The sequence below is a fragment of the Channa argus genome, chromosome 13, assembly GCF_033026475.1.
Source record: "Channa argus isolate prfri chromosome 13, Channa argus male v1.0, whole genome shotgun sequence".
In the NCBI taxonomy this organism is placed as follows: Eukaryota; Metazoa; Chordata; class Actinopteri; order Anabantiformes; family Channidae; genus Channa; species Channa argus.
Genome location: NC_090209.1, coordinates 8,297,517 through 8,309,050, shown reverse-complemented (window position 1 = coordinate 8,309,050; position 11,534 = coordinate 8,297,517). Strand labels below are relative to the sequence as shown.

Here is an 11,534-nt window from a genome sequence, read left to right as displayed (position 1 = left end):
TCGGTTTTTTAGGTTGAAACTGAAAGGTGATAATTTTACTATGTTTATTATTAACATTAAAGTGGGTAGTGGTTCTAATGTTTTGAACGTCTAATTCATTTCAAACAGGGTGCTAAATATTATGCCAAATGTTTACTGTATGAATCGGCTTACAGTGTCAGTATAACCACTGCTCGATTAAAATAGTAAATTAACCCTACGTCCTACTAAAATCATTATGGAAAATCAACAATACTATATTGTTTTCTCAAATAGTGTTAAAAACACTTGGAACTAATTTGGAATTACCTGAAAAGATGGAATTTAGGTTTGAGTTACCCTATGATTTTAGAATGCCAAAAAAATCTGCAAATTGTAGCTACAGCCAGTTTTTTTATTCAAAGGTTAGATCTGACCTGAAAGAAGCAAAGGAAGAGATGAGGGGGATAAACATATGTTTGAATTGAAAATAATCAATTAGAGGGAATCTAAACCTCTATGGGGATTTAAGAAGTTTAGCAATCACTCACAAAACATTACATTTTAAAATCAAAGAAGACAAATGTATGAGAAGACATTTAGTCACAACTGTGTGTAAGGTGATATATAATGAATTTGGTTTGGGGCTTCTTCCTTAAAAAGGACCCACTTCCCACTCTCCAGAATTTGTCATCTTGATGCAACACTGTTAGCTTTATCTGTTCTTGTATGTTCAGTATGTTCAGATAGTGATACTGGGCATTGATGTGCAATATTATTGCATGTTAAGTGGGTTAAATTCTGGTTTATTATGTTTAGTAATAGCAAGACATTCGTATTAAAATAACGTGTACAAATATTTAAGATCTTGTCTGGTTGCCTTTTGATTTATTTTCATCTTTTTTAGCTCCTAAAATATTGACATTTTCATACATCATTGATGGTTGTAAATAGTTTGTGTAGATAAGATTTAAATGTTGATACCAAACCAACATTGACTACAACTGCTTTAACTGTATTGAAATTTTTTATTTAGCTATCTATGCAGTTTTTACTTCAGTTTTTCTGTCACCACAAAACTGAAACCCACCCTTTTTTTGGTCTTTTTGCCTATCCCATGAGTTCAAGGTTGCCACAGTGGATCATTGTCCGAATATGGATTTGGCAGTTTTTATGCTGGATGCCCTTCCTGACGCAACCCTCCCCAATTTATAATGAGCTTGGACCGGCACTGCACAGCTGGGAATGGGAAAGGGCTGTTGGGGGTTAAAGGTCTTGCCCAGAGACACTTCGACATATAGCCAGGACCGGGGATCGAACCAATTACCATGTTGTCCGTGGACGACTGCCTAACCAACTGGGCTACAAAAAACTGAAACTCTTTAATATTATCCATGAAAACAATATACTGTACAACTTACATCTTAAATCATCACACTGCTCCTACATTGGCTGTTACCCATTTCCAAAATAAAGTTTGGAAGAAAAGTTTTAAGAAAAAAAGTTTAATGTTGATAATAATCAATTACTCAGTATTTTACAAAATGATTATAGTATTGTTGTAAATAGTTTGTCTAGGTAGGATTTAAATTAGGATTATAGTATAGTTAAGTAGTATAGTTATTTATCATCAAGATACCTTAACCCACAAATGACCACTTAATCAAGATGCCTATTCCCTCTTCCCAATAAAGCCAAAAACATCAAAACTTCCTTTTATCAAGCCACAACTTTATTTCCATCCTGGGTACAAATTGTATAAACAACCTTAGATCAAATCAGCAACCTTTATTCAACCCGTTGTTGCCAGGGTTCCATTACATTGTCAACTCCTGCAAAGGGGGAAAAACAAACAAAAAAAAAGGTTAGTTAACAACTGTTAAATTATGAGTTTTGACATTTAAGAACGGTCTCTCTTCTCAGGACAGAAATGTTGGCTTCAGTACGTTCAGAAGAACGAAAGTCACTGTATTAATCATCACTGAAGAGTTATCCATAGACGTTTACCATTGGAAATTGGATAAACCATGTCATTGCTTTGTTGAATAAAAAGTCTTCAAACCATTTAAAAAAAAAAAAAAGTTTTTTTAAACTCTTACCATAATAGCATTAACAATGTCGTTGTTGTTGTTTTTCAGTGCGCGTACAGCCTTTGCCCGTGACACATTGGCTTGTGACATGACAAGTTCAATGTCTTTAACCTCAACACCGGTCTCATCAACCTATGAAAACAAAGACATTTTCATCACCTTAAATAATCAAGGACAACACATCATTTTGTCAATTTTCATTTTAATAAAACCATATCTAACCTCTTCTTCTTCGCTCTCCTCCTGTACTGTGGGCGTCTGAGTGTTTTCCTGGATGTTTGATACAGGTTCTCCCTGTACCTTGAACTTTTCTGCAGCAGCTAGCTGGGCTTGCTGGGAAAGATCTTCGATCTGGGGAGAAAACAGAGTAAATGAGAGATTAATACTAATAAGTCATCTGGCAACATTTTAGCCAAGAACATTTTGTAAAATTATGACCATCACCATGGTAACATTAACTTACTATCCAGGTCAATATATTCCAAGTCAGTCTGTAAACTTTATCTGCACTGGGTACCGGCCTGACTTGCCTGTCTTGGGCTAATGTTGTGAATGACATTCCAAGCGAGCTGAGGCTATACCAATAGGTGAATGGAAAACACTGAAGTCTACTGATTGGTCAGAGAGCAGAGTCACTACCACTGTCATCTCTTGTCTAAACCAAACAGATTTTTCTCAAAAAGCACCGTTTTCAGTTTCTTCTGAGAAAAACAAAAACAACAAAAAAAAAAACCCTGTGACAAACAGCCACATACAAAAGGGTTAAGAACAGCACTCTCTTTAATATATAAAAATTTACATCTAATGTATTTATTTTTTGTGTGGCAGTGGCGCCATCATTGGTATGATCGATAAAGATGAGAAAGACCATGTGCTGATTCTATGCAGTACCAAAAGCAACAATGGACATCAGTTTGTCAAATGACCAAAATAATTCCTATGATACGTCTTGTATCGCTACACACCTTAGCTTCACCAAAGACGATGTATGTGTCTGATGCAGGGCTCTTGTAGACGTCTGGTTTGGTGATGACAAACAAGATGTTCTTTGATTTGCGAATGGTGACCCTGGTTACCCCTGTTACCTGTCTGAGACCAAGTTTCGACATCGCCTGCAAGAAACCATTATTTTACAAATGTACAATTTTTTTCCTGCTAGAAACCTGAATATTAAGCAAACATTTTGAGACTATAATAAAGTTAAGATAATTACCTTTCGTGCCTTTTTTTCACTGCGGCTCTGTTTGGCTTTGCTGACGGGTTCCTCGTCTATTTCAGCAGCTGCTGCTAGCTAAGACAAAAAAAGGCCCATCCAGTGTCAAAAGTCAATAATGATCATATTTAAAAAAAATAAAAAGTTGATTACTAGTTTGAACAGTTTCTCTTCTCAGGACAGAAAGGCTCACTTCAGTAAATTCAGAAGAACGAAAGTCACTGTATAAATCATCACCGAAGAGTCAAAAGCTAACATCTGTTCAAAATGTTTGACTAAAGCTAGGGATGTCCCGACCTACTTGTGAGAATTAGTTTAAGGGGTTCATATATTATTATTTCTTCATTTATACAGGTTACAAAACAAAACATTGCAATCAATGAGTCAGTAAAAATGTACTTGTGTTGAACATTCTTTATTTGCCACAGTTCTCAGTTTTGGGATCAGCCCCTTTTCCCTTCAATACCTGGTTCATTACTGTTCATCCCCAGCTTCATGAGAAGCAGTGAGAAGGGGTGTTTCCCTTTTAACTGAGTTGATCAAAAGGATTGTTGACCATCTAAATAAAACTCAATTTAGATAGCGTGAGCAAAACAAACCTGCAGAAATCTGACATTTACCATGACAAACTTGCTGAAGCCCATTTTCAACCCTGAACCAGTATACAGTAATTCTGTTTATGCATACAGTGCTTGTTATGGTAATTTTATTCAACAAGCTATTAACTAAGTTCAGTCTGTTTTTTTTTTCTGTATCTCTAAAGCACTGTGTGCATAGGCAATATCAAAGCAGCAAATTTCAGACGTACTATTTAAAAAAGATTTATGTACCAGACTTGGGCCAATCAACTTATCTGGGACACCCTCAGCATAGGTGTTAGATCTTGTAATGGTCTTCTCTGTTTGGATTTAAGTTGACAATAACCACAATACTGAAGACCAGTATGAAGTCTTACCTGAGCCTGCTGTGTCTGTGTAGAGTCCTGTTCCTCCAGCTCAGGGACTGAGTCATCACTGTCCGACTCCGTGCCAGATCCTACAGAAAAGAACCAATAGTGAGCAATTTGTTCATCACTTGCCTGAAAGTAATTCTGTAAATAAGCTGCATCGATCCTGGAAAAGGAAATAAGATACAGAGTGTGCTAGCAATGTTCAACTTGATTCTGCAAAAGAACAATGAAGTCATTTTAACTTCCAATCCAAACTATGTAAACTGTGTACTGTGCAAGTATCCTGAGAATATAGCACCCTTCCATCCAAAACCACATTGATCAGACTGGCAAGACACTTCACAAACGGATAACATGTGGTTACACAAATGAAACTGCACATACCTGAATGTATACAACAACTGTTCCGAAAACAAGAAGCCATGTCAACAACTAGGCAGAATTTTACAGTTTATAGCAAATATTTCAAAGCTTAATTCATGTATTCATCATTTCCCAGAAAGTAGTGACAGTAGGAAAAAACAAAGCAAAAAATACCCTTGTCGTTCTTGATCACAGGCTCCACCTTGGCTGGGGTTTTAACAGATGTGGGTGCGGGTTTGGGTGAAGAGACTGGTTCAGAAGGAGTGGTGCTGATTACCTCAACCTCAGGTTTAACAGGGGCAGGCTTTGCAACAGCCTCAGCAAATGTTAGTTTACGGGGAGCTGGGGCAGGAACAGCTGGCTCCACTGGAGCACATTTTACGTGAGCAGATAAAGGCTCAGCTACAGGTTTAGAAACTACAGCAGTTTCTCCATTAACCTCAACCAATTTGGCCTCAGTAGCTGGCTTGGCATCCTTCACAGTGGATGGCTTGGTAACCTCAGCAGCAGCTGGTTTAGGTTCTGCTGCTTGCTTGACAATTTTAACAGCAGCAGACTTGACCTCTACATCTGGTTTAACATTCTCATTAGCAACTTTAGTTGGTTCAAGTTTTTTAGGAGCCTTGTCAGAGACAGACTTAGCCTCAGCAGCTGACTTAGAAGCAAGTGGAGCAGGTTTGGCATCAACACATGGTTTAGCTGCTTCAGTAGGAGCAGATTTATCCTTTGCAGGTGGCTTGGAAACCTCATCAGCAGCAGGTTTCTTTTGATTTACAGATTTGACAGCCTTACCTGTGGCTGGGGGTGCTTTTTTAGCAGGTTTATCTTGGGCAGGTGGCCTGGCAGCCTCACCAGAAGCAGGTGTGCTTGTAGGTACTGCTTTGACAGCCTCAACTGTGGCTGGGGCAGCCTTTTCAACAGGTTTATCTTGGGCAGATAGCTTGGCAACCTCAACAGGGGCAGGTTTGCTTGGAGGTGCCACTTTGACAGTCTCAACTGTGGTTGCTGCTGGTTTAGTAGCTTCAACAAGGGCAGGTTTGGCTTTGGAAAAATTTTTAGCTACTTCAGGGGGAGTTGGTTTGACAGCTTCAACAACAGGTTTTGTAACCTTCTGAACAGGGGGTGCAAATACTGGCATTTTCACTGGTTTCTGAGGTGGGATAAGGGGAGGGAGATCATCATCAGCAGCTGCACCAACAGCAGTAGGTTTTGGTGAAGCTGATTTGGGTGAGCCAGAAGAAAAAGTATCTGAAAATGAAACTGGAGCTGCTACAGCAGGCTTTGAAGTAATTTTAAAGGCAGCTGGTGCTGCAACAGGTCTTGCTTGTGGGGCTTCTGGCTCAACAGGGACAGGTTTCTCTTTGGCTACAGTTGGCCTGGGCTTGGCCTCTACGGTCTTTTCATTTGCTGAAGTGACCTTACACTCCTCAGTAGCAGGAGCAGGTACAAATGACTCTCCTTTCTTAGTTTTTCCTTGTTTGCCAGCCTTAATGACTTTAGGGGTTGAGCGGTTAGTCTGATTAACAGAAGGGTTGCCGGGAGAGGAAGCCAATGGTGATGGTACAGGGGACAGGGGGGTAGAAATGGGAGTAGATTTTGGAGAGGTGGGAGAGGATGAAGAGGCAGACATAGAGGAGCGTTTTCTTCTAGCAGGGACAGCCTTTGGGGCTGAGGACCCCTGCGCACTCTTGGCATCTTTGCCTTTGGACTTAGCCTGAGGTTGCTGGGAGGTTGCTGGGGCAGGAGGTGTAGCTGAATAAAAAGAGACTCTTTAAAAATTGGATGATAAAGTTGGAAGTCTTACTCATGCAGGTTAAACCATCACAAACCAAAACGAAATCTTAAGGTTAGGAAAGGTTACAGATGCCCAGAGTTTAATGCAAATTGATGCACAAAATGCACAGTGCACACCAGCTACTTCCACACAGAAAGTAAGATTTACATTTAGTCACAAAGCACTAAGGAAAATTCATTTTAGAACACTGATTAAATTGGCCCACGTCATGATGGGCTCTAGAAGCATGTGTTACATAGACATAATATCTAATACCATTATCCTGGTGGATCAAGCACTCAACAGTTAAATTTAATCAATATTTAATTCTATGCACTTAAATCCCCAAGTATATGAATATATAACATCCTATAGAATGAAAATTTATATGAATAGTACAATAAATAAAAACCTGAGCAAAAACAGTAGCACCATGGGAAAAAATATCTCTTTAAAACTAAAACAGTATAGTCACTGATTAGAAAACATAAATGCAGACTAAACAACATGGGATACGTAAATGACTTATGACTGAGGTAGCAGAAGGGTCTTATGCCACACTTTCTCACATAGCAAAGGTCATTGTGACTATATCCGTGTTTCACACAAATATTTTGTGATTCTATGTGTGGTGGTAGCAGACTGGGGAGGTTGAGCACACTTTGTAAAAATTATAATAGTAAATTTGACTGGCTGTTTCTGCACAGGTTGACTTTTTCCACATCTCTAAGACCACAGTCTCCAGACCTGCTCATCCCTCCTAACCCGTGGGTTAATGAACAGACCTGTTATCAAAAACTTACTACCACCTGGACAAACTTAGCAGCACCACTGAGATCAAAAAGCTGTTCGGTATTTTCAAATCACTTCTCTACCCCCCTCCACCTCTTTCACTCCCAACAACTGCCAGCTTCTTTACAAATAAGTTGGCAGCCACTAGCTCCCAACTCCCTCCTTCCGATGGAGACATCCTCCTAACTTCACTTAATAGCGCATTGCTCTCCTTGTTTTCCACTCTGACCAGAATGACACATCTAGCCTCCTCTCTAACCATCCTACTACCCGTTCTATGGATCATATCCCTGCGCATTCACACATTTGCACTCAAACTAATCCTAGTCATTACACAAATCATTAATGCATCTCTCATTTAAGCAGGCCCAGATTACTTTACTGCTAGAGAACCCTTCTCTCAACCCCTCTTATGCGGAGAATTACAGAACTGTATCTTCTTCCATTTCTGGTTACAGACACAGAGGCACAGAAAGGCTGGCTATACAGATCAGAGTACTGGGAGAAAAATCAGTGTGGCAGTTTTGATTTGAAGATTTTGCCCATGGCAAATGGATGTATGTACTAGATGAAGTAATTGTTACGTACATAATATATATTTTGTATATATATATATATACACACACTGGGTCCTACACTGGGATAAATCCTGCTTAAACCAACCTGACAAATGCAGAGTGGAAATAGGTGGGCCCTCGCTTTTGTAGGTCCCCTTTGACTGAACTGCCTTGGAAAGAAGTTTAAAAGGTTCCTTGTTGTCACGATTTTCATTCTGGGTAGCCACATCAACATTTGCATCACCAGGCACGTATTTTTCTTTGGTTGTCTCTTGGCAAATGTTCTCCTTTTCTTCTTCTGCACTCTTTCCATATCCAGTGTCTGCACTGACATCTTCTTGGGCAGATAATTTTGGATTATCAGGAATTTCTTCTACCACTTCTCTAAGCTCACCTCCAGAAACTTTTGTTGCAACAGAAATCTGCTTATTCTCTTTGTTGACCACTTCTTCATCGTCAGACTCCTGGCTTTTTACTTCTTTAGTCAGACCCTCTTCGGGAGGCACAGACTCTTCATAATCTGGCAAACCAGCTAAAATCCCTCCCGAGTTACCTTGCTGTGCAACATGTTTTGCCTCCAACCCACTCTCTTCTGTTGGCTGTGTCATTTCTGGAGTTGAAGCTACACCATTTAATTGATCACCAACACTTTGAATGCTAGCTTCTTGTAGGGAGCTTATCTCCTGACCGGGAACAGAGGCTTGAAGATGATCCCCCAGTGGGACTGTCTCATTAACTGAAGGAACAGCCATCTCTGGAGAGGAAGAACTCAATACTTGTGTAGCTGATGAAGGAAAAGCAATGGGAATAACAGGGGAACAGGGAATCACAGTTGTTTGAGAAGCATTTCAACTTTCTCAATGCAAATTTCAAGAATTCCAAGAGCGCACTTGCATGAAAAAGAATTGTGCTCCACACGTGAACAGAAACGAGCTTGGGGGAAAAAAAAATATATCAGCTATGTGGAACTGGCTTTTGGCTTAAGAAATATAAAACAACAAGGGGTGTCCACTCAAAATAAAAAGTGCCCGTGGCCCAAACTTCATGCAGTGTCCAAATGTGAGATAAGCGCTGCAAGACCTTATTTAGTCTATTACAGAAGCCAATGCATGAAAATTGGCTACAAATCCATATAAGTCAAAGATTACTTTTTTTAAAAAAATAATACAGAAAAGCACCCGCTCTAAATTTAAATAAATACCACAAAAACAACAGTAGACATTTGAACGCAGAAAGTTTGAATTGCCTTGTTTTATGTCCTATCATTCTTCCATGTAGCATACAAGAAAAAAGAAAGAAAGAAAAACTATTGGTGTACTATGAACATTTTAGTCTAGTTTAGTTTTCCAAGTGTTTTATTGATATTAAAAAACAAATGTTAACAGGCCACCTGTTAACATTTAGCTGACAAATATCAAAACTAATAACTCAAAAAACCAACAACCAAAAAAAACAAAAAAAAATAAATAAAAAATCTTAACTTCAGCAGCATGATATTATATACATATATAAAATGATATTTTAAAGAAAAAAAAATCTACCATTTAAGGCACAACTATTTGGGACACTTTACTGTATAGCCAGTAAAAGTAGAAACTCAAGCAATCACCAACCTTTTTCATGGATGAGCCACTTTACAATCCTGAGCAGGTAATAGCAGTTTAACAGTACATGTATAGTGCAGTCAATAAAGAATACAATATTTTTGCATTTGGTTGTTGGATATGAATATCTATAGCTGAGTACTGAACTAACATGATAGCTTTGTCTCTGGCACTAGCTGCAACGAATTACTAGGTATGCAAGTCCCCTAATGCTCAGCAAGCACCTTCACCCAATTGCAGACAATTTGCTGAGAAAAAAACTGAAATGCACCAATATGCACACAGATGAACTTCAAAATATGTGCCCTATTATGAAACTATTTTGATACTTACATAACAACACTTTTCTAAATCAGACAAAAACAAAAAGAAAGCAATTATTGAGACTAGTTTTTTTAGGTTCGTTGTTGTCGCAATTTCTTCAAGACTTTAAACATCACGTCAAAATAAAAATTTGAAGTCCTATACCATCTATCACTAGTATGGCTACTTTCAATGTAGGCAAAGTGGGTTTTCAAAGCATTTGTTTTTAGCTACTTTCCACCTAAACTAGTTGGCAACACTGAAAACATTGAACACCATGCATTTTATGTTTAATCCAGTTGTCAGTTAAAGTCACCACATGCCATCGTGTGTAAATTAAAAGATGGGTCCTGGATTACTCTTACCAAGCCAAACCAAGATCACCACAGTAAATACCTCTGAGAGGCAACAACTGTTACAAATGTCCCAACACATGGCTGGTGACAGTCAAAAAAAACTGCCAGCTGTTATATCAAGTAAATGTCGAGCCAGCTGAGGCAGCTCCATGAACAAAATAGTCATCCAATAACAAGTTATTATAAACTGTGCATCCATTTTCATGGTCTTTTGAGTTCCAGGACCCTATTTTAAATGCAACATTTCATGCGTTTTTATGTGGAGCTAAAATATACGAACCTGTCTCCATTTGAGGCTGCTGCAACTCCTGCTCGGTAACTGGGACAGTTTCTGTGGCTTCACCTGGCATGGTTGCTGTTAAGAAACGTGACAAAATACATACTTTTAGTTCATGCCAAGTTATATTAACTTATAGCAATTGTAAAACCCTCTTATAGAATAAAAATAATTATTTAATGCATGTTCGCCAATTGACCTAATCTAGATTAAAAACCACTACATTTGCCAATCATGGGTGACACATAACAAGCATGTGTAAAACAGTTTTAGGAGTTTTTAAAATCCTTCCAACATATTCAACGCAAGGGACTTTTTTTTTTTTTTAAACTACAACCACGTTAGATTAGATCTAAAGAGCACACACCCGTACACTTTTCTAACCTAGACTACATTATCCCCTAGAAGCTAGAAACTCCAAAAATGTTTTCACATTGAGCCAATGTTATCGACACCATTGTAGCGTTAGACAAGTATTTTGGTCATCCTGTTTTACACACAACGGATCACAAGTGTTAGCAGGGACTTTATACCAAACGTATACACCGAGAAAACTTGCGCTAAGTGGGCAAACAGGTGACAGAGCCCATGCTTCAGCCTGTTGCTTTCTACTAAAAGCTAGCTCACGTTAGCCCCTGCTTAGGCTAACAAGCACTGTAACGTTAGACAGTAACAGGGGGTAAAATAACTACACTTAAAGTCTGCTACATCCTTAGACTCCAATCTGACCTCTTTAAGGAAGTTTCCTAGCTGTCATATACCTAAGCTGCACATTTCTTTTAATCACACCGTTCACTGCGGCCCTGACAGGGTGCTGGTATTAACTGGGAGTAACCATGTTCCCCCATTTTGAGCCGGTAATCGGTGATACCCCAGCGCATGTAACATTAAACCTACAGATGACAGCGGGATAATAACTGTACTAGCCCCTTAACAATGTTTTATTTCAACAGACAAAACATTTTATACAGAGCAGAAAGGGTGAAAACAGCTGGATGATGTTGGATTATCAACAGAGACACTCACCAACTCGGGACGCTATATCCAAGATGGCTGTGAGAGAGAACTTCTGACCCCTCGCTTCAAGGTAATATCCGCTTTACAGGCAGACTTTCTGCTTCCGGGTTATTTAAAGTCACAGCTACAGCTTTAGGGGGCACTACATATCATATACTCAGCTATAATTACAAATATTGGAGATTTACCAATATTATTTCTAAAACCGTCATGAAAAGCTATAGTAGGGAAGCTAACCATGCAAAAGGTAGTTTTTTTTAAACTACAATAGTTGCTTCAAA

At 38.8% G+C, this 11,534-nt stretch overlaps 1 protein-coding gene and 2 non-coding genes across 6 annotated transcripts; all 3 read right to left on the bottom strand.

Annotated features, from left to right (window-relative positions):
* Positions 1–1,668: 1,668 nt before the first annotated feature.
* naca (nascent polypeptide associated complex subunit alpha) lies at positions 1,669–11,369 on the bottom strand. 4 transcript variants are annotated; one of them, XM_067526173.1, is made up of 10 exons: positions 11,263–11,369; positions 10,240–10,314; positions 7,803–8,480; positions 4,748–6,325; positions 4,217–4,296; positions 3,262–3,339; positions 3,014–3,160; positions 2,271–2,399; positions 2,058–2,180; positions 1,669–1,790 (listed from the first exon to the last, which is right to left on the bottom strand). In XM_067526173.1, the coding sequence occupies exons 2-10, from the start codon at positions 10,307–10,309 to the stop codon at positions 1,776–1,778; spliced, it is 2,898 nt and encodes a 965-aa protein (XP_067382274.1). In that variant the 5' UTR covers positions 10,310–10,314; positions 11,263–11,369; the 3' UTR covers positions 1,669–1,775. The 4 variants fall into 4 exon arrangements, with proteins under 4 accessions (XP_067382274.1, XP_067382275.1, XP_067382276.1 ...); XM_067526174.1 differs by lacking the exon at positions 7,803–8,480 and having other exon boundaries at positions 11,263–11,366; XM_067526175.1 differs by lacking the exon at positions 4,748–6,325 and having other exon boundaries at positions 11,263–11,356.
* LOC137140343 (small nucleolar RNA SNORD59) lies at positions 1,873–1,946 on the bottom strand. Its single transcript, XR_010916442.1, has one exon. It is a non-coding gene; the product is annotated as a small nucleolar RNA SNORD59 (small nucleolar RNA).
* LOC137140344 (small nucleolar RNA SNORD59) lies at positions 3,431–3,504 on the bottom strand. The gene has a single exon (XR_010916443.1). It is a non-coding gene; the product is annotated as a small nucleolar RNA SNORD59 (small nucleolar RNA).
* Positions 11,370–11,534: the final 165 nt, after the last annotated feature.